Here is a 23,986-nt window from a genome sequence, read left to right as displayed (position 1 = left end):
ATCAATGGGAGCTGCAGGAGTGGTGTCTGCAGGCAAGGACAGTATGTGGAGATCCCCTGCTCTTCCTTTCTCAGGGGCTACAGGGACATGACAGCCATGTCCAGGAGCAGCAGTTACCACAGGGATAATGACTCCAGACACGCCAGGTTAGGCATTTGAGAACTCACTGCTCAAAGAATTCAATTTAAGCGTAAGAGAGAAATGAAAATGATGAAATGTACAGGACAGTCAAAACCCAAAACTAACCCACTTTGTAAGCAGTAAAAGAAGTAACAACAGCAATTCACATATGTGTTGGGTCAGGAGATGAGAGTGAAGTACTGTGTGTTTGTGAGAATGATGGACACACATACTGTGTGAGAGTGACAGAGATTTGCATTGCCAAGCTCACTCCATCCCCGTCTCTCTGTGTGGAGACAGGATACAGAAGTGGGGGAGTAGGAACACCCTGACATCAGTGTTCTCCCTCTTCTTCCTCCCACAGTCTACACAAGAAGTAGGAGGCTCCCGGAGGGAGTGGCGGGGGGCAGGGGAAGGGAGGGGTGCAGCTCCAAGACAGGAGGCAGGAGCAGCATAACAGTGGGTGGAGGACAATTGAAGTACCAGTGCTTCATAGCTTCCCAGCCAAACCAGTCAGGATCCCCTGGCTGAGGCTCCAAGATCTACCAGTATATCCTGATGTACTGGTTGGTAATGACTGATGTAGCTAAATAATAATACTCAGCTCAAATAAGGGGCTGTCTCATTTGAAGTCTCAGTGTGCCATTTAGGCACAACTTGTGGAGCTATGCAGAAGTTCTCTCTGTGCTTTCTGAAGCTTAGTGTGTACAATTGTAATCCATCAAGGGGTAAAACACTCCACCATTTGCACACTCCAGGACCCATGCCAACTTTTGCATGGAGCAGAGTCAATGCTTTGCTTCTTCCCCAGCACTTTGGGGGTGCTTGCACATCATGGAAAGTGGAGAATGTGATTGTGTCTTGCTGCTGTGCAAGCGGCAAAAAGTGTGTGTTGTGGGTGTGTTTGAGATCCTATTTGTCCTCTACTCTCTCCAGATACCAAGGTAGAGTCTGGCCTTTAATCAGGATTACTTAAAATTCTATTTAACTATAATAATATCTCTGTAATTCTGTTGATTCAACTGATGAATTTGTGACCTTTAACCACTATGTTATCAGCTCTAATTGTAATTGACAGGGCAATTTCCTGGTTGCTTTCCTATGAGATAAGCAGAGTACACTAGCCAGAAGCAATTTGGTTTTTTAACCACCATCTTAACACCTCTAATTGTAACTGAATGGTAAGTAGGCAAATGATCATCCCACCAAACCAGTTTGAGGAATGGTAATAGTCCCATCAAAGCAACAAAACTCTCAGGGAAATAGTATTGTGCTGGGAAAGCTGCTTTTTCCAGTTATTTGCACTATACTGTACTGCATGTGACACTGAAGAAAACTATATTGCAGTAATACAGGGATCTACCATATGAGCTAGAAAACCTTAGCTCTCAAAATAGCTCCCTTGCGTTTGTCAGTGAAGGGAGATATTAAAGAGAGATAAAAAAATGTGAAAGGAATGTAATAATCTAAATTTGTCAGTGCATTTCTCTCTGGCTGTTCTGGGGAAAGAGAGAATAGTTCTAATTTTCAGCCACGCTTATAACCACCCTTTTATAAAAAGCTACCTACTGCGTGACTCAATCCCACGCCATTTTAATGGGATTTTGTTGGTTTTGACCTATTAAATTTGGAAAGAAATTCTGCAGACCTTGAGGGTTTATCAGCTAGCGGTTAGATTAAAAAAGTCGACTTTACTAGTAGTGGTTAGGAAGAATACCACTGTCAGTACTGCACCTAGTACAATGGGATCTTGGCATAAAAACTGGGACTATTATGTCCTACCTCTATACGGATAATAATAACAGTTGAACATAATTTACATTTGCTGATTCAACTTCTTTGAATAGGCCACTGTCCGCAGACAAGATACTGGGTTAGATGGACCTTTGATTCTGACCCAGTATGGATGTTTTTATGTTCTTTATGAAACGTGTTTTGAATCAATATTTATAACAAGAAAAACTTTTTGGATTAAAAAAGGCATACGATTCATAAGTGGAATATGTAATACTATACAAGTTTCATCTGCTTGAGTTTGGGACTGATGCACAACTCACAGATTGTGAAACCAGACCAACATGTTTCAGGAAAAGCTATTTTATTAATGTTTAAAAGAGCTTTAAACAATTTTTACTGGATCTATTTTTTCTATCACTTGGCTAATAAAACAGATGCCTTAGTTACCACATTCTACACTGTACAGGGTTCCTGAGGAACCATAAAAATCCCCACCATAACTTAGAATTGATTTCTTGCACTTACAAACGTCATTGATTTAATGGACAGTATTTCAGAATCTTCCAGAGCTCTCAGATCATATAGGAAAGGGGAAATCTCTTCTTCCTAATGGAATAAAGCTCCCACTTCTAGCCATCCAGGGTTGCTAAATAGATGGCCAAGTGTGAAATTGTGACAAACTTAGGTTTAGAAAATATGTTGCTGATTTAGGATTGAAGATGGGAGGGTGGGTCACCCCCTAGCATGGGGAAACAAGCCCCTTTCCAGCCCCACCCATCTGATCCCAGGATTTTCCATCCCAAAATCTGGGAGACTTCAGTGCAGCATTAGTGGGGCCAGGTGAGACAGTTTGGGAAGGCAATGCCTCCCCTTGCCTACAATACCTGCTATGTATGCTTGTCTTGGGCTTGGGTGAGGTTAATTTTGGGTAGAGTTAATTTTACAAGGGTATTCCATATTTGGGAGAGAATTCTACATTTCAGGGGCTGGTGGATTTTTAAAAAAGCCTTTCCCATATAGAAAAGCCCTAAATCTTTGGGCATGTGTGTGAATCAATAGAAGGTTCACAATTACTTTATTTTTTGCATAGCTCTGTAAATTGTCTCCTGACTATGGTGTGGGTGTGAGAATAAACAATACAAACTCCTTTTCCCAACTAAGAAAGCCATAGACTGGCATCTTTCTAGATGATGTGCACGTAAATGCAGAATAATGAAGCAGTGAGCAAGAGGACACAACAAGCAGTTTCCTTGGAGATTGTTTATCTTTCCCCGAGTCCAGTGTTCTCTGTCCTTCATAAACTGGGCTAAATATGAATCATGTGCCTTATTTCCTTCTGGTTCGCTAAACTTTTTTAACTGGTAAAGAACCTGAATTAATCCTCAGGCCTTTTGGGTATTGAATTACAGCAAGGCCTTGTTTCTCCAGATGCTCAATGTATTACTGCCAACAATGGTGGAATTGGCATAGGAAGTTTAATCCTGCCATACCTATGCAATCAGTCTTTGAAGGGAGCATATGAAAACAAATTGCTAGCCCAAGTTAAATTTAGATTTATTCAGTTGGAGTTAATTATAATCTTTATTTAGTCTCAAGCGATGCCTTCTTATCATACATTTATTATAGCAGAGAAAATTAATTTTTATTCTACTATAAAGGTGAATGTAATAATCTGGGTTCAGAGAGGGGATTATTTTAATAAGATTTATAGGCAGTTTTTCAAACAGTAGGATTTTATTATACTCTGTAGGCAGCCTTTCTCTATGCATGTGTCTATCAGTGCAGGCGATGGTGCCGAATGTAGGGGATGTCTACACTTGCAACTGATCAACAAACCTTTAGTCATTCACGGGTGCATAACCCTTTCCACACTAACAGAAAAAGTTTTGTCATACCAAGTGCAAGTGTGAACGCTGTTTTGTTGGCAGGAGTGTTCTCCTGCTAACAAAACAAAAGCAGCTCGTGGGGACTGGAAGAATTTTGTTGGCACAAGCGCTGACAAATGGTGTTCACATGCATTGACTTTTAGCGACACAGCTGTGCTGACACAGCCTTCTTGCTAAAAACTGCATAGTGTAGACATGCCCATAGTACCTGCATATTAACAGTGACCATCAGCTAGGAAACTTCCCTGTCCAATTTCAGCCTGTTTTGGCTGAGCTATGGGTACAATATGTAGCAGGGTGCTAAAATTGATAATAAAACGATCTTTACTAAACAAGTGGTTTGGGCTGTGGATTTGATTTGCTTGTGTAACTGTTGTATTTTGCACTGAAAAAAAAAAAGCTAATTTGAGAAATATGGCTAAGGACACAGATGTTGATTTAATGCATTTTTCATGCCATAGGTACCTTCAGCAAAGATGAGCATGCAACGTAAAAACAAAAACTAAGACTGAGAAAGAATGGTCGATAAAACAGAAACTGCCCAGCTTTTATGGGTTATAGTGACTGACTGACCTTGTAAAGATAAATATGATAGGTAGAGGCCAAAATCACAACCTGTCATTTAAAATTTACTGAAATTTTGGTTGTTTGGATAAAATAGATTTGTGTTTTTTTCCATGTCCCCTTTGTTGCAATGCAAACACCCGACTAGCCAATTAATATTTATTTTCTCCAATGCCCAGGTAATTTTAGCTTTGTAAAGCTGTTTCAAATGCACTACACTGTAAGATTTATTTTTGAGTGAGGCTAGGTCTACTCTTAAAATTTAGGTCACTATAGCTCTGACCTTCTTTCAGAGGTGTGAAAAATCCACACTCTTCCCTGCTGTATCTATGCCTACATAAACTCTGGTTTAGACACAGCTAGGTAGACGGAAGAATGCTTCTGTTGCCCTAGATACCATCATTTGGAGAGGTGGAATTCCTAGATAGATGAGTTATGCAGGTTGTACCTTTGAAAGAAAGATGCTAGCGGAAAGGAAAATGAGCTAAACGCAAAAGCCACAACAAAAGGGGCTCATACAACTGCACATCCTCTAATGTGATATATGCCATCAAGGGTCAGCAATGGCTCTCTGCCATATGTTTTGTGACAAAGGATAAATGGACACAAATCAGACATCAGGAATGGTAACACATATAAACCTGCAAGGGAACATTTTAACCTCTAAGGACATTCAATAATGGATTTAAAGTAGCCATTCTTCTACAAAGGAATGTTATCACCCAATTACAGAGAGAGGGTATGCCTACACTACCACCCTAGTTCGAACTAGGGTGGTTAATGTAGGCAACTGAAGTTGCAAATGAAGCCCGGGATTTAAATATCCCGGGCTTCATTTGCATCTTACCGGGCGCCGCCATTTTTAAAGCCCCGGTAGTTCGGACTCGGTGCCCGCGGCTACACGCAGCACGGAGTAGGTAGTTCGGATTAGGCTCTCTAATCCGAACTACTGGTGTAGCCGCGGGCACGGAGTCCGAACTACCGGGGCTTTAAAAATGGCGGCGCCCGGTAAGATGCAAATGAAGCCCGGGATATTTAAATCCCGGTCTTCATTTGCAACTTCGGTTGCCTACATTAACCACCCTAGTTCGAACTAGGGTGGTAGTGTAGGCATACCCAGAGAGACTGCTGAACTTCCATTCATTTACAAATTCGACACTATCAAGTTGAGCTTGAATAAAGATATTAAGTGGTTAATGCACTACAGCAGTGGTCACCAACCAATAGATCATGATCTACTGGTAGATCTTGGAACCTTTGACAGGGGATCCTGACTGTTTTGGTCAGGAAGCTATCAAGCGCTGGCACTTCAGTTGCCCCTCCACCCCCTGTCATGCTGCTCCTGCCCTCTGCCTTGGACCTGCCTCTTGGGAGCCTCCTACTTGCTGTGCAGGGCGTGGAAGGGGGAGGAGTCACTGATGTCAGGGTGTTCCTCTTCCCCCCATTTCTGTACCCAATCTCCACACAGAGAGGAGAAGGCGGGAGCGTGGCTATGCAAATCTCTGTCATTGTCACACACTGTGTGTTCTCACAAACACACACTGTCCTTCACTCTCATCTCCCGACCCAACACATACTTGTGGGTTGTTATTACTTCTTTTACTACTTGCAAAGTGGGTTAGTTTTGGATTTTGACTGGTCTGTGCATTTTGTAATTTTCATTTCTCTTTTATGCTAACATTTAATTATTAATTAAATGCCGAACCTGTTGTGGCTGCAGTAATTATGCCTCTGGTAATTGCTGCTCCTGCACATGGATGGCATGTATCTGCAACCCCTGAGAAAGGCAGAGTGGGGGGGTCTCCACCTGCTGTCCTTGCCTGCAGACACCACTCCTTAAGCTCCCGTTGATCAATAACAGGGAACCATGGCCAATAGAAACTGTGGGTTCAGTGCCTGTAGATGAAGGGCAGCACATGGTGCCATGGAGCCATTGCTGTACATGCCACCTGCTTTCAGGAGTGGTGCAAGGACAGAGTAGGAGTAAGCCTGCCATGACGCCACTGCTCCACCACCCAGACGCCATCTCAGTTAAATGGTGCCCAGCCAGAGCCTGCTTGCTGAACCCCTGTCCCAGTCTTGAACCTCCTCCTATACCCAAGCTCCTGCCCCAGACGTGAGTCCCCTGCACCCAAACTCCTTTCCACAGTTTGCATCCTGAAACCCCTCCTGGACCCCAATCTTCCACTGTGGGCTAAGCCCAGAGCTCTCCCACTCTCCAAACTCCTTGGCCCAAGACCAGAGCCTGCAGTCCAATCCCCCACCCCAGCCTGGTGAAAGTGAGTGAGGATGTGGGAGGAAGGAAGATGGAGTGAGCAGGGTGAGGTCTCAGAGAAGGGGGAGGATCAGGGCCTCAAAGAAGGGACAGGAAGGAAGTGGGGCAAGTGTAGTTGTGTTTACGTTACCTCTTAATTGCACTTAACCTGAAATAAATGATCTTGTGTTTAAAAAGGTTAGGGTATGTCTACACTACAAAGTTAATTTGAACTAATGGACGTTAGTTCGAATTAACTTTGATAGGCGCTACACTAGCGCTCCGCTAGTTCGAACTTAATTTGAACTAGCGGATCACTTAGTTCGAACTAGGTAATCCTCATTCCACGAGGACTAAGCCTAGTTCGAACTTACTAGTTCGAATTAAGGGGTGTGTAGCCCCTTAATTCGAACTAGTGGGAGGCTAGTCCTCCCAAGCTTTCCCTGGCGGCCACTTTGGCCAACTCCAGGGAAACTCGTATGCCCCCCTCCCGGCTCCGGACCCCTTAAAGGGGCACAGGCTGGCTACGGTGCCCGTGCCAAGTGCAAGCCTGCCAGCACCCAGCTAGCAGACCCTGCACCTGGCACGGCTCGAGCCAGCCACCCAATGCCCCCCAGCCCTCCCCCTCTTCCCAGGACCAGGCTGACGGCTCCCGGGAGCTTGCCTGGGACCGCAAAAGGCGGGCACCCGCCTGGTCTAGTGTGGACATCGTGGACCTTGTCCACGACCTCCGCACTAGGCACAGGAAAGTGGCCGTCTAGGGCAGGAGAGCTGCCAGCTAGGCCACCCAGGAGCAGGTGTGCATGAAAATCAAGGTGGTCCACTGAGACCCCCGACCCTGAGCCCTGAGCTTAGAATGGCCGTCCTGGGTCAGACCAAAGGTCCATCTAGCCCAGTAGCCTGTCTGCCGACAGCGGCCAACCCTAGGGACCCTGGAGAGGATGGACCAAAGACAGTGACCAAGCCATTTGTCTCATGCTGTCCCTCTCCAGCCTTCCACAAACTTTGGGCAGGGACACCACTCCTACCCCCTGGCTAATACCACTCCGTGGACGCAACCTCCATGACTTTAGCTCACTTCTCTTTAAACTCTGTTCTAGTTGTAGCCTTCACAGCCTCCTGCAGCAAGGAGTTCCACAGGTTGACTCTTTGCTTTGTGAAGAACAACTTTCTGTTACTAGTTTGAAGCCTGCTACCCATTCATTTCCTTTGGTGTCCTCTAGTCCTTCTATTATGGGAACTAATGAAGAACTTTTCTGTATGCACCCTCTCCACACCACTCATGCTTTTATAGACCTCTATCCTATCCCCCCTCAGTCTCCTCTTTTCTAAACTGAAAAGTCCCAGTCTCTTTAGCCTCTCTTCATATGGGACCTGTTCAAAACCTCTGATCATTTTAGTTGCCCTCCCCTCTCCCACCCTCTCTCTTCCCCTCTCCCACCTCCTTTTCCCAGTCTCCCCGAGTTTTGTTCAATAAAGAGAGATTCTATTTTTGACCACACGTTTTCTTTATTTCGTACATCAGGAAGGGGGGCTAGGGAAGGGTAAGTAGAAGAAGGTGAGGGAGGAATGGGGTACGAGCCCCTGATGGGGAGGACTGGACTGGCTCTGTGGGCTTCTGGGGGTGGAAGCTCTCCTGCAGCCCCCTGATTGCCCCCTCTCCCCAGATGGTAGCCTGCGGCAAGTGCAGCCGGTCTGATGGCCGAGTGCTGTGATGTGCCCAGTGTGGGCACTCAGGGCACTCCAAGCCAGGACTGCTTTGCAAGCGGGGAACCCCTGAGAACTGTCTGTCCGGGGTGGGAGTCGGGTCCCTTTAAGCACAGCCTTCGGCTAGCCTGAGGCAGCAGCTCCACGCTCTAAGTCCTCATCTGATGCCCTGCCGGCACTGTTTCTGGCCATCCTTAACCCCGGTTCAGGGTCCACTTAATGTGGACATGCTAGTTTGAATTAGCAAAACGCTAATTCGAACTAGTTTTTTAGTCTGGATCCATTAGTTCGAATTAGCTTAGGTCAAATTAACTAATTCGAACTAAGTTAGTTTGAATTAGCGCTGTAGTGTAGACATACCTTTGGAGACCACTGAACTACAAAGATAATTTCCCCTGCATTTGATATTTGCCTGTACACGTCAAAAGCCATGAATGGGACACATCCAGCCTGACTCAATTAGCATTAGAAAACATTAACAATAGTCCTGCAATTGACAATTAACAGCTTTTGCTGTTATACATATTCTGGATTCTGTAATTTCCACTGCAACTCATCTGATAAAGTGGGTTTTACTTACGAAAGCTCATGATGTATGTATGAGGGCATTGCCTACAAGTTCAGTACTCAATTTCTAGTATGGTTCCATTCGGCTACTAGAGGGTTTGGCTTAGAATCCACATCTGAAATGAAGCCATTTTTGTTTTGTTTAAACAGAAATGTATTTTGACAAACTCTTTTCAAAACATCTTAACCTAGATTCAGTGCTTGACAGTGGTAATATTCAGCTGTCAGGAGCTTACTTATGTTATGATGGTGGTTTTGTCTGTTAATTAGAATATAATATTAAGAAATGTTTTCTAAAATATTCTATGTGAATTTCATTGGCATCTTTGGTCTGTTTGGAAGTTTCCTTTTAATATCTTACCCTCAGCCTGCATGATATTCCTTTGATGGAACCTTGAATTAGATGAAAGACAGAGTCTCATTTCTTTCTGTGATGTGCAGCTATGGATTTGCTTGTGGTTTTTACTGTGAGATACTATGTTTCATTATGGCATTGGTCCAGGGTCAAGCTATACCTAGAATTTTTTTAAAAGTTGTCTGAATAATTTAAAAACTAGCAACATGCAAGAAAAGACAGCAAATCTTATTTTCTAAGGGTGCATCTGCACAGTACCCAAAACTCAAAATAAGATACGCAATTTGAACTACACAAATTACGTAGCTTATTTTGAGTCTATATTGAAATAGATTATTTTTTGTTTTGGCGCTGTCTACACAGCACCAAATTTCAAAATAAAGTGCTATTTTGAGCTATCTCTTACTTCTTGTAGAATGAAGTTTACAGGGATGCCGAAATAGCGCATTCGCTATATTTTGAAATAGCAGATGCATTCAAAAGACACAGAGTAGTTATTTCGGGATTCCACTGGTATCCCAAAATAACCTTGCTGTGTAGACATACCCTCAAAGTATAAGCTGATTGAGTATTAGTCTTTGTCACATTGTACCTTATCTCATGGTCTAGCTATCTGATGTGACAAGGCAAATCCTCCTTCCTTACCCGAAGAGCACAATAGTGTCACAAAAAGGAAGGGCCAAGATTTACCGACAGAGGGATGCAAATTAAGCACTTTGGAAGTGCAAATAAGCCCGGGATTTAAATATCCCAGGCTTCATTTGCATACTCACATTCGGGCACTGTGCTGATCACGCGACTTTTGAAAGTGAAAGTTAAGTGTAGCTGCAGCTCTGCCTACAGTGGGGAGCTTTTTCAGCAGATCCTGTACTCTTCATTTTTTTAGGAGTACAGGATTTGCTGAAAAATCTCCCCGCTGTCGGCAGAGCCACGGCTACACTTTACTTTCACTTTCAAAAGGGCATGTAATCGGCACAGCGCCCACACGTGAGTATGCAAATGAAGCCCAGGATATTTAAATCTTGGGTTCATTTGCACTTCCAAAGTGCTTGATTTGCATCCCTCTATCGGCAGATGGATGCAGTCTAGATACAGCCTAAGAGGGAATTTGGATGTAGGAGGATGTGGAGAAGGGGATGGTGGCTTGGGGAGGGGACTCCAGGTTGGGGAGTGTTGGGGTCAGGTGGAGGGTTGAGGTGCTGAGCAAGCCGCAGGCTTGTGGATGTGAAGGTGTAGGAGTTTGGGTTGGGGTGTGTCAGGGCAGGGAGGCTGGGAATATGATGGGCTCAGGACATAGATTTGCAGTGTGTGGATGGTGTAGGAGTGTTGTGGCAGAAGACTGAAGATGTGAGGGTGCAGGAGTTTGGGGATGTGAGAGGCTCAGGACAGGGGGTTCCAGTGTATGATAGGCTCAGATTTGGGGTTGGGGGGTACAGGAGTGTTATGATGTTGCAGCCAGATGGGGGCTTGGCCCCAATTGGGGGCTTGTCAGCCAGGTTTCATTTTAAAATAAAATATGTCAAAAACAAAAAGTTTCATCATTCTCTTTATTTATGAAAGGGGCGGGGAACCTGTTTTGAGTCAGGGATCACTGACCCACAGAAAAGTCAGTCAGGACCACACAAGTGAGATGCCAAAAAACAACCCCTCCAAAAAAACCCAAGCCTCACTAATGTGGCCCCAATTGTGCTGGTGGGGGCAGGAGACAGGGTGCTGGGGCAGTGTGCTGGTGGGTTCTGGGGTGGGTGGCAGGGTGCTGGGGCAGGTGGTAGGGTGCTGGTGGGTGCTGGGGCAGTGTGCTGGTGGGGGCAGGGGATAGGGTGCTGGTGGGTCCTGGGGCAGGAGACAGGATGCTGGGGAAGCTGGTAGGGTGCTGGGGCAGGGACAGGGTGCCTGTGGTTGCTGGGGCAAGAGACAGGGTGCTAGTGGGTGCTGGGACAGGGTGCTGGTGGGGAAGGTGACAGGGTGCTGGGGCAGGTGGTAGGTGCTGGCCATGGAATAGGGTAATGGTGGGTGCTGGAGTAGGGGACAGAGTGCTGGTGGGAGTAGGGACAGGGTGCTGGGGCTGGTGGCAGGGTGCTGGCCAGCCATTTCCCTCTTTACCCCATCAGGCTTATTTACACCCTACTTCTGGCCCAGACTCTGCATGCCCCTCCTCCCTCCTGCACCCATTTTGTCATGGTTGGTTGGCTGGTGGTCCATGGCTAGGTTTACATATAGTGGGGTGGGCCATGGACCAAAAAGTTTGAGAACCACTGACCTAATGTGATGTCAATGTTTTAAAAGGGCTCTTATAGGCTTGTAAACCTGTCTTCAGTACCAGGCAAAGTGGTTGAAACTGTAGTGAAGAACAATATTGTCAGACTTGTGAATGAACATAATTTGTTGGGGCAGCATCAATATAGTTTGTATAAAAGGAAATCATGCCTCACCAGTCTACTAGAATTCTCCAAGGGGGTCAACAAGCATGTTGACAAAGGCTATCCAATGGATAAAGTGTACTTAGATTTTCAGAAAGTCTTTAATAAAGTCCTTCACCAAAGGCTCGCAAGCAAAGTAAGGTGCCATGTTATAAGAGGGAAGATCATTTAATGGATTGATAACTGGTTAAAGATAGGAAACAAAAGGTAGGTATAAATGGTCATTTTTCAGAATGGAGTGAAGTAACTAGTGGTTTTCCCCAAGGAGTCTGATCTGAAATAAATGGTAAATAATGAGGTAGCAAAATTTGGAGATGATACAAAATTACTCAAGATAGTTAAGTTCCAGGCAGTCTGCAACGAGCTACAAAAGGATTTCTTAAGGGTGACTGATGAAAATGGACGATCAAATGTTTGATAAATGCAAAGTAATGCACATTGGAACTGTAGATATACAATCTACAACTGTAGATCTAAGTTAGGTTTTATCACTTCAGAGCGATCTTGGAGTTTCTCCAAAAATATCCACTCAGCATACAGCAGCAGTCAAAAAAGTTAACAGAATGTTGAGAATCATTAAAAAAGAATATAGGTAATAAGACAGATAAAGAAACAGAAATAAGACAAAAACTATCATAGTGCTTCTATATAAATCCATGGTACCCCAACATCTTGAATACTGTGTACTGGTGTGATTGCCCCAACCAAAAAAAAAAAAAAAAAAGATGTCGGAATAGGAAAAAGTTCCAAAAAGGGCAACAAAATGATTAGGGGTATGGGACAGATTCTGTATGAGGAGAGAATAATAAGATTAGGACTTTTCAGCTTGGAAAAGGGAAGACAAAGCAGGACTATGATTAAGGTTTATAAAATTATGACTGATGTAGCGAAAGTAGATAAGGAAGTACTATTTATTTCTCCTCATTAAACAAGGACTAGATCACCAGAAATTAATAGGTAGCAGGCTTAAAACAAATCAAAGGAAATATTTCTTCACACAACACACAATCAATCTGTGAAACTCTTTGCCAAAGGATGTTGTGAAAGCCACAAGTATAAAAACATTCAGAAAGAGCTAGATAAATTTATGGAGGATAGGTTCATCAATGTCTGATGGACAAGCATGATGTCTCTGTGCCAGAAGCTGGGAATGAACGTCAGGTAAGGAATCACCCTGCTGGGGCTGCTCTTGCACCCCATGGCTTGATTTCCCTCATATGTAGGGTTTTTCAATTTGGTTCAATGGCTCTCTGTACCTCTCTATAAAAATTGTTCCAGTGCCCCATCTTGACCTGTGCAAGAAAATCAATCCCTTTTAAGGAATCTCAGGTTGGGCACTGAAAATCACAGGTCACCTTTGATTTTAGCGGAATGGTTGTGTGGTCTTTGTATACGTTTCTTTTCTCCCTTGTCCCTTCCCTACTGCTAGTACCAGAAGAACGTTATTAGCCCTATCAACAGGGGGGCAAAAGGAACAATTGCCCTGTGGCCTGATGGTTCTAAAGGGCCCAAGACTCTAGGTCACCACTACTGTGGCAGCAGCAGCAGATGTGTGCCCCAGGCCCTTCAGAATCGCTGCTGGAACACCAGGCAGTGCACTCCAGAGCCCTGCGTGGTGCTCTCGGGCAGGCCTGAGGGCCAGCTGGGAGAGGGGTTGTCTGCGAGATGCTGAGAGCCAGCTACCCCAGCCAAGCCCCCTCTCCCCCCACCTGAGACCCTGTCACTTCTGAGAACATTCTCTTTTCCCCCTCCCCTAATCTCCTGCTCCTTCTATTGCCCAGAGTCCTGGTGATCCTATAGGCTCCTCTGGACATTACCATGGCTTTGAAATAACACACTGCTCTGGTGAAATTCACTTGGGTTCCCTGTTGCTCTTCTAGTTCTGTCCCATCATTGCTCTTCTTTGTTTCACTACTTTAAAATGGACCAAATAATGTTCTCCTTACCTGCGTTTACTGATGCTGTTGTTTAAAGAATAGATGATTTAATAGTTGTTTTGTCACAACTCCTGTAGCTGGAACAGAGTCCCATTTCTGAGTGTGGCTGTAAAATGATTGATGCTACCATGCTGACTCTTGAAATTAAAACAGAGGGGTGTTGTCCTGTTGTGGTCTGATGTATTTCTTTTTAGATGTCCAGACAGCCTTATAAAATGATGCTAAATTCACATATCATATCTTGTTTCAGGATGGTTTTGGGACAAAACCTAGCCTTTTCTATTGGAGTTTATGGCTTCCCGTATAAGCTTTCAGACAAAAATTGTCTCATTTTGTATGAATTATAGCAGGATAGCATCCTAGGCTTCACACCAATGTGTCAGAGGATACGTTAACTGCCACCACTATAATGAAATCAGAGAAGAGGAGAGACATACCTTTAAAGTTCCTGTAAATCAATATTTGAGAGAAATAAAACATCTGCATAAAAAGGTGATAAAACTCACTGTAATGTAAATGTCAGTATATTAAAGCCTCATATTCTTTCCCCATTTCTCTTTAGTCCCTGGAATTGTACCAGTGGCTAAGTCTCCCCACAAATCTGGTTTCTCTTGGGAGAAGGCAAAATTTAATACCTCTACTGGAAATCAGAGTATACCGTGTTGCTGTATGTCCTTGGCTTATTATCTGTACAGCTGAATAATTTTATGATGAATGAGCCTTCTTAAAAGTATTGCCTTCAGATGTAGCCAGATAGATCTGCAGTGAGTTCATCGAAGGCACGTGTCTGAAATTTGACTTGTCGTCAAAGAAACAAACAATACTCCCCCACTGCTTTCACAAGAACAAAGTTCACTGGCAGCTACTGAAATCTGCAATTTCAGTTTCTGCCATGGCATGTCTTGCTGTGTCAAGGTACTCTATAAATAGCAGGACCATAATGGAGCTGCTAAAACATTCCTTGGTAACTAGGCTAGGCTTTAGAACTACCGATCATTGGAAACTGTTTTTTTCTGAATTTCCTACTCTAAGTAAGACACGATGAACCCTGCAATATGATTATCAAAGAGATTTCTTGTTAGGCACAGGAATGACACTATTTATACTGTGGTAGTCAACCCAGAAAGCACCAATAGGCCCTGAAATGTTTTTTGCTTTCCAATTCCGTAGCAATCATAAGGGTCTACTGTCACTCCTGCTTGATCTCCTCTTGTTTTCACTGAGCTGTCTCATTAGTTGACTCTGCAGATTCCCTGTATTCTCCAGGCTGCCTTTGGCATTCCTCCCCCACCTTCTGAAGGTCGCCTGGCTATCCCATCTGGCATGACTGACAGACAGCTGCAAATCCTCTGATAGGCTACCTTGCATATTGGCATCTGTTGCCCATGACCCCATATTGCTTCTCCTTGGGTTGGTGCCTTTTCCTTTGTTGCCTGCCTCTCTTGCTCTTTCCCACACTACTTTAGAACCCCTCCAAATCCTATCATCTCCCACATCTGCTTTTGCACCCAGCCTAGCCTGTGAGTTCTCATTGAAGACTATTTTCTTCATGCGCTGCATGCCTCAGGGAACAGCTTGACTACCCCTTGGTTCACCCCCTAAGAAAGAGAAATGCAGAAGTGAAATGGTTAATATTCCTTTTCTTGTCCCCAAGATGACTGACAACAGAAGAGCTAGATTGTGACTCTGGCTGTGCTCCCCACAGGAGCTGCTAGGATTTCCCCCAACTTCTCTGGCACAGGCTTCCCCTCTTGCGCATCATGTATGTAGCTGGGAAGGGATGGGCTGGTTTACCACGGGAAATAATCCATTCTCTGTGTACTTTTGGGTGGCTGGCCTATGCTGTTTCCTGTGCCATTGTGGCCACAATGCTATTTTTAGAAACTAGTTGAATCAAAGCTGGCTTGGGTGTGTTATGAGTGCTATTGTCATATCTCCCAACTGCAGTGTAGAAGTGTCCTCTGAGTCCCAATACGGCTTCAGAGCAGCACAACTCCCCTGTCCCTTACTTGGAATTTGTAGCAAAGCCACAGTTAAACCCATAGTGTTGCTATATAGATATATATATATTGCACTCCTGGTAGTATTTCAGTTAAATAGTGTGCATGAAAGTGGAGGAGAGGATGCTCTTCTTAAATGTCGTGTTTTGCTAATGAATGTTGTTATGTTTTCATACTTTCTTGTACCTTCAGAGGAAAAGTGATTTGGTGACAACAGTAAAAAAAAATTAAAATACAAAAAAAAAATGAAGAAATGTTATAATAAATTAGGAGAGGGATTTAAATAAGCAACAGGGAAACATCAAGCAAACAAAAATAACTGAGTGGAATTTTAAAAGAGAACAAGAATGCAGCAAAGTCAAGGGCAAATAGATGTTGAAATTTGCCTTATAACATATCTTCAAGAAATGTAGCCTTGTTAAAGACATAGCTTGAAAGGGCAGCTTAAATATTACAGCTCTTATTGATGCTAAATTTTGGCTGACAGTATCTGAGTCATCTCTCATGTATCAGGTGTAATTGTTGCTGTCACTGTAACATTGTGCACTTTCTGTAAACTAAAAATGACAAACATTAAATTTGCACCTTGAGATTTAGATATGGACTTCAAGAGGTCTGACCTTAGAAACTGTTATTGTTCCTGCTATTTCTTCACATTATAGAGCTGCTTAATAAGTATTTAATAAGTTGGAATTCTGTTTGTTTTTGGTATGATTCCCAGAGAAGCAACTTTTACTGCACTTTTGCCATGAAACAAAAAATGTTAATATAGAACACATTATTATCCCCCTTTTAGTATTAGAGTCCATTTGGATTATACTTCACTATTCATTAAAGATGAACCCAAATCAAGACCTTGTAGTCTATGTCTCTTCCTGTCTCCCTCCTCCCCCTTCACTCCTGGAATGTTTTGTGGTAGGAAAAAAAATGGGATTAGAGCTGGGCAGAGGCAATTTATGACAACTTGCAGGGATTTAAAATTTTGTTTTCCTTCCTCACTGGAACAAAACCAAACCCTTTGGAAAAATATTTTGAAATTGAATTATGTCAGAGTATCTGTTTTTTTATTGAAAAGGTCAGGCTTTTTCTCCCTAGATCTGAGAGACCATTCCACTGAAGCCTCCCTGAGAATTCACAAATGTGAATATTTCAATTGTAAAAAGTGTTTCATCAAAATACTTCAAACCAGTTCTAAATGGAACCCATATCTGAACAGCTCCTAGTCATAATCTGTAAAACCAAATCAGCACTGATGCAGATTTGCAATCCCTAAATATTCTGATTTTTCCTGTTTAGAGAGATTAGTCAAAACATAAATCTTTTATTAACTGCTCATTCCCCAAACTGTGGTAATTTCCCCAAACTGCAGTAGTTGTACATTGATCATAGATCTGCAGAACTCATGAGTTTGATATGGTAGTGCAAACTTAAAATCCAACTAATAGGATTTTGCAGAACCCAGACTCTCTTCTACTAGTGCCTGATCCAGAACTGACTTGGCTACAGTTGGCTTTGGATCAAGGCCTTAGGACAAACTTTATATGGGGCACTATAGGAATAATGGAATGATAAATATCGGCATGGTAGGCTAGTAGAGAGCAATGCTACCTGCACGGTGACAATATTTAAATGCTTTGTAATGGTGACAAACAATAATGAGTAACTTGAAATAATAGCTTCTGAGGAGAACTGAAGAAAAATTGCTAAGTAAATATTATAATTTTTTTTTCTTTTTTCATTTGGCTTGCAGTGGTGGAAAACCGAGGAGGAGTCATGGACAGCACACAGAGATTTTCAAACCTGCCGGTATATCTTCCCATGAACTATCACATCTCCAGTGCTGATGTTTCTTTTTTCCTCAAAGAAGCCAATCAAGATATCATGAGGAACTCCAGTTTGCAGGCTAGGGTAGAGTCATTCTTTATATACAAAGCCAATCAGCAACCTGTAGTAAATGCCACTTATGGACCTTTTTCAGTAGAACAAGCTATTCCTGAGGATCTCATGCTGACTTCTTCTCCTTTTGGCTTTGCTAATGAATTCACATTTAATTGGAAATTAAAATCACACATAATTGACAGCTCAGTATATTCCAACAGGCCTAAAGTGCAAGCCTTGTTCTATATTGCAGGAAAGGACTGGGAGGACTACGATTCTGCAGAGAGATTACCCTGTGTGAAGATGTTTGCTTTCTTGGAGACTAGAGAAGCTGTGGCCAGCTGTAGGTTGGGAGGTCATCTAGGGTTATGTGTTGCAGAACTGGAATTAGCTCCAAGTTGGTTCAGCTCACCTCCACCATTGGTTTTGGAGCATGAGCAAACTGCAGCCTTGTTGGAAGGCATTACAGTGGAGCTCTTCTATAAGATGTATGCAACAGATGGGGAGTGTTCTCCCAAGGAAGTCAAATGGGAAAACAACATACAGGCAGGTCAAGATACTGCACACAAGGCTTTGCCGTCTGTGGAGAGGATTGGTAGCATCATTGTTTATCCAACTCAAGACAAACTAAAACAGTCTTCCCTGAGGCTGGATGAGAATATCATAATCCACTTACCGCTCAACCCTGTCAAGGAAGGTGACATTGTAACCTTTTATGTCTCCCTTACCGGTGACTCCCTAGAAGATCAGTTTACATTAAGGTAAGTGTTCTTTAAAATAATAATCCAGTAAATAGCAGGTGCTGAGTGTATCACAGGTATAGATCCACTGATTTTCAATGGCTGAGAAAGGATGTCAAGATTTTGCCTACAGCTTGGAGAGGAGGGGGTGGGATTATAAATGCTCTTTAAGCATCAGTGATTATAATAGGATTTGATATCAGGAAGCTGACTTTGAAGTCTGTGTCATTAATATTTGTATGACTTTCTTATAAAATGTGTCATTGATTATGACTAGTTTAAGTGACTTTGCTTCTTCTCATTATACCTCCTGTAGGCCAGACAGAATGATTGACTATGGCTCTCCATTTTGCTAGAGAAATATTTATATTTTTCCTGGCTTTGATGTAGCTTTAATCCATCTACTCTTATGGAAGCTGTTATCATAGTACATGAACACCTCCAAAGTTTTTATTCGTTACTTCTCACAACACTCTAACAGGGTAGGGTAATGTTATACCCATGCTCAGCCACTGCTTAGTACCTTTACGGACCCTGGGAAATTGTCCCCATTAACACCCCCACCCTTTTACCTCTGTTGGTGGGCCTGCCCATGTTTTTACAGATAGGGAATTGAGACACAGAGATTAAGAGTCTGACCACACTATCCTGACATTCATATTATAGGGAATGCAAATAGTAAAGCATACCAAAATGCTGAACTGTAAATCCCTGCAGTTACTGTGGGAATGAACTAAACTGAAAGCATTATCCTAGTTTGCATTATTATAGTCTGCAAGGTAGAGACCTTTTAGTTTGTGCCTGCAGCATCCGCTTGGGGGAGTGACAGTGCAGCACTTTGGTCTGCTGTGCTATTTATATGCCCTGTAGTCTGAACTGCATGGCATGGAAATCTGTGGCAGAACAAGGATTTGGAACCAAATTTTATGAGTCCCAATTCAGTGTTTTTAAGAAGAAGACCAACCATCCCTCCTCCAGTGGTAGTATTTTATTTATTTTCAAGATTAGATAGGTATATGCGTGTAGTATGGCACTTTCCTATTTAATAGCAAAGGAGAAAACTGGGGAACCCCCCCCCCACACACACACCTAAAGTGTGTTTTCTTCATATACCTCTCAAAATTGGAATCAATTTATTTTCTTGTGAATAGAAATTATTAGAAAATGCAAAATCTTTTTTGTAAACATTTTAGTGCTAACTCCCCCCTCCTTTTTTTTTGGCTGAAATGCTGTAATTTTTGAAAATTTCCACTCAGTTTTATCAGAGAACTGTTGAGTTGCATAGTATCTTGATTTCTGGCATTCTTAACCAACATGTGGGTTAGTGCTGTATATTTATTCCTATGCCTTTAACTGCTTGTGTTGGTTAACAGCTACACAGAGATATAAACTCAGAGAAATAGGAGCCAGACTCGGGAAACAGAAAAGGCCAAGAGGTAATTGGAAAGTGTCAGACTCAGAGAGTGTTAAACACACGGGAGGGGAGGAGATGCAATACACACTGGCAGCTTAGATACATTTTTACTCCTCACGTTTAAGTCTAAAAAGATGGGGGCACTAAATGACAGAAGCATTCTATCCGTGACAAAGATGCAAAGTGAATGAATAGAAAACCTTATGCCAACAGCTTTCTTCTTCCAAACCTTTTGTCACACTGTCTGGATTGGCTCATGCCTGTGAGTGCCTACCTCAGGGAAGACTGTCAAAAAAAGGGCAGACGTCCAAATTGGTGGAGTGTTCTATCATATATATTTTACCAAGCCAGTAATACACATCAGCTCCTGGGACACTATAACACTGGTCCTATGGAGTCACAGACATTTCCCTTGAACTCTCCCGTCTAGTGTGTCACCCAGACACTAGTGACAAATGGTTATTTGCACCAAAAATCACACCCTATTCATGTTGCTTCCAGTCCAACGATACTTACCCCAGACTAGTTGGTACCTGGATCTTACACCAAATATGTCTGTATACAATCCTGTGATAAACTACCTAAAGGCTTGTTTAACTAGGAAAAAGAAATGAATTATTTACAAATGAAAGTATGTGAACATATTGTCATCGAATGTATTTTCTAAACCTTGACCGACAGAAGAGTAGTGATCTGTTGATTCAAAGTATCTTATAGGTGTTACCCAGGTGGTAACTCATCTTTGGTTTTAGCTTGGGATTTCTAGTTCTGTCAAGAGTTCCAACAGCAAAGAGCTGGAAAAAAATTTCCTGTTGCTTTTTTTATTTCCTTTTTTCCACTTCCTTGCACATATCATTTACCAAGGTGCGGTCATTTAGCAACCCTTTGTATTGCAATGTTCCTTATGGGGGAAGAGGGGAGGATGATTCCCCTGTTTGAGTTCACAAGGTCAGTCCAAATGTTTTTAAAGTTATAAAACAAAATGTCCATATTTTCTCATAGCCTGGTGTAGCCATGTTGCAAATGAGATTAATGCATGCATCAATCTACAAGCAGTCCAGAGTCCAAACACAAAATACATTCTTAAAAACCTAATACCTGCTTTGAGCAAAACTAACCAGAAGGTCAACTAGCCTGGTCTCCAGTGATGGGTTTGTTATTTCTTAGCTAGTGCCTATAGTCTTGGCAAGAGCTGACACCTGGTTTGCCAGCACCACACACTTTACAAACATTACACATTAAACATAATGTAATATGCTTATTATGAAACATGGATACTGCAGTCAGAATTTGTCAGTGTCTATTGTAATATATACAGAGTGAATGATCATCTCCATCTCGCTGGGTTAAAAATGTGTAACAGATATACATTCTCATTTTTCAGCACCTACAATGATCACTAAATGCTTACGGTCAGGAAGAAACTTCCCATGCAAGCAAGTCAGTCTATAATTGTTCAGTTTTAGGTTTCTTGAATCTTCCTCTAATGCATACAGTACTGGTTAATGGTCAGTTGTGGAGAAAGGAGAAAGTAGACTAGAGAGACCAATATCATGGTGTCAGATAGTGTCCTGTGTTCCTATGAATCCACCCAAACAATGGGAGATATAGAGGAACTAAGGGTGCGTCTAGAAGCAGGCTTTTTGTGTGGGAAAACCACCATTTTCCCGAAAAAACGTCACTTACATCCATAGTGCTATTGTGTTCTTTCGAAAGAAACTCAAAAGTTTTTTCTGACATTAGTAAACCGCATTCTATGAGGAGAGGAAGAATGCCTTTTCCGAAAGAGCTCTTTCAGAAAAAGGTGCAAGTGGACATGGAAGAGAGAGATTTTTCGAAAGAAGAGGCCTCTAGGAAAAAGCATGGGTGCCCTGGTAGCCACTCCATCCATAGTAATCACAACTTAAATGCAAGATAGCATCCATTCAGTGTGGGCTCTGTCTTTCGAAAAAGCAGATAGCTTTTTTGATGTGCTTTGGCAATGTGGACGCACTCTTTTGGAAGAAGTTTTTTCAGAAGATCTCTTCCGAAAAACCTTCTTTCGGAAGAAGCCTGCAGTCTAGATGTACCCAAAACGAAAGAGATCTAAGTAATTTGCCCAAGACTTCAGTGGGTGTCCATGTTACCACTGAAAATCTTGCATCCCAGTTTTGTATTCAGCCTGTAAAACCAAAGTGGAAACACCCCCAAAAATTAGACACTACTCAAAATCTTGTCTGGGTAGTCATTTCTTTCCTTGTGTTGTCATTTCCTCTGCAGCTAAAGAAACAATCTGTGTTTTGTTTCAGGAAGCTAAATGTTAAAGGTAAGAGGCAGAATTAAGATCAGTTACCAGTTCACTGATACTCCTAGATACAAAGAGCAGAGGCAGTTGTTGGTATGAGTGTTTCAGATGACAGTCACTCTTCGCCTATGGAGAATTTATTCAACTAAAGTTTAGATAGTTAGCAGGGAATTATGCTGAGGGAAATAAAATCACTATTGCTACTACATCTAATTTTTTACAATTTTCCTCTGTAGGCTGTCCCTGTTTTTCAGACCATTAGTAATGACCATAAAAACCCAGAAGGTTGTTATACCTATAATTTCTGTGTCTTTTCACCAGTGAAAAATATATCTAAGTGAACATGCTTACCTTGGGGAAATATGTTTTTGCCCAGTATAACCAATTGTTTTAAATTGTGTCTGTAATATGCAATGGAATGTATTCCATTCTAGCTCATATGAAACTATAGATCAAAAATCAAATCATTCTTAAGGTTTTCACTGTGATGCAAACTTCATTGCTATGACTGTATGCAAAAAGAATAGATGTGTGCAGTTTTATGTGCCTTTTTAGTATTTCATGCACTATGTTGTGCACTGTTTGATTTTGTGCTGAATTTTGTACAAGTAAATACTGGATTTCAGGCCATAGAAAGAGTCTGTTTCTGCTTTTTGGATCTTAATCTATCTCTGGAATTACAAGCTTAACAGCTTCTTGGCAAATGGTGAGGGAAACAAATCATAGTTTGATGATGGAGGTTGTTGTTTTTTGCAACAGTATCAAGAAAGTCGTTCAGGGAATGTATCTGTTTTAGAAAGCATTCAAAATTTATCCGTCATACAGAATCAAATGTTAACCAGCTTCAGCCTGGAAAACTAAAACCTGTTACCTTGCAATTGGCACCTAAATCTCTCTTAGCAGTGATGCCTCTACGGGTCCCTGGGCAAGATGAGGTGGGAACTCTGCTCCACACTCCGAGAAGGGGCGGGGCCTTAGGCAGAAGGAGAGGGGATGGGGGCAGCAGCCCTTCACACTGCCTGGAGTGCAATGCCTCTCCCCCTAAAGCCACCTGGAGCACATGGTATGGTGTGGTGCTCCAGCAGCAAATTCAAGGGCCCTGTGCTCTGGCCATTGCTGCTGCCAGAGTTGCAGAGCAACTTTCCCTTCTGGCCCCTGTCGGTGGGTCTGTCTATTAGCATTGTAGACTCAATTTGCCAACCCCAGGTCCTTTATCAGCATGTACACATTTTACATTTTCCACTGAATGTGTCCTGTTAAGAAGTCCGTGTTTCAAAGCTGGTCTCTGTGCATCCAACAACAATTTCTTTTCCACACAACCCTGGAAGAACTATTCACTTTTGGAACCTGTTCCTGTGTATTAATGATTGCCGCTCAGCCTGAGTGGGACACAATATGCTCCTTTCAGTCGTTCACCAGTAATATATTTTTGTCCTTTTTTTATGTCATGGATGCTAGATCTGAGTAATAGGAATAACCTACGGCTTTATAATAGTCTCTTAAGATTGATTAAAAGCTTCAGCTTGGCTTTGACCATCAATCAGTCTCTGTAGACATTTATTGCTTTATATACTGCAAAGTAGACTTTTGAGGCTATCTCTGACTTGAAAGACAGAGAGACACACATCCATACAAACTGACACAGTCATGTTGAATCTCAGAAAACATAGAACTTTGGAAGTTGGGCTCAAAGGCCATCCTTTTAGCCATTGACTTGGGTTCCATAAGAAGCTGTCTATGCAATATGTTGCTGGTGTTGTGCACGTTCCATAATGGTGACACCAACTAGTTCCATAATGTTGGTTAAAGCCTATGTGTAACCCACACACCTACTGGGTATGGCTCACTGTCCCGTGTAGTGGCACTGAGACCACTTACAGAGAGAGAAAGAGAGAGAGAGAGAATGAGTGTGCTCAACAACCTTTGCTATCAGCCAGCTGGCTTTTAGCTCAAGTTGTGGAGGCTCATCCACAGAGGTCCAGTTCAGTTCTGCCTGCTGGTGTTACATATGCATTCAGTTAAGCTGCTTTAAAACCTCTGTGTAGGAATAATTTCTAAATCAGAATTAAATTTGCTTTAAAAGGTAGGCTGTACTTCACACAGGAATTATGTTGGGTAAATTC

General features: G+C 42.5%; 1 protein-coding gene across 1 annotated transcript in view; it reads left to right on the top strand.

Moving 5' to 3' along the window:
• TMEM132B (transmembrane protein 132B) overlaps positions 1-23,986 on the top strand; it is a 543,321-nt gene that overhangs the window by 146,142 nt on the left and 373,193 nt on the right. Inside the window, exon 2 of the mRNA XM_075898470.2 lies at positions 17,298-18,186. Coding sequence (XP_075754585.2) covers positions 17,298-18,186 — 889 coding nt within the window. The remainder of the gene's footprint in view (positions 1-17,297; positions 18,187-23,986) is intronic.

Source organism: Pelodiscus sinensis, chromosome Z (genome assembly GCF_052426305.1).
Source record: "Pelodiscus sinensis isolate ZL-2025 chromosome Z, ASM5242630v1, whole genome shotgun sequence".
NCBI lineage: Eukaryota > Metazoa > Chordata > Testudines > Trionychidae > Pelodiscus > Pelodiscus sinensis.
The sequence above is the reverse complement of the archived record's forward strand: the minus strand, read 5'-3'. Positions and strand labels throughout refer to the sequence as shown.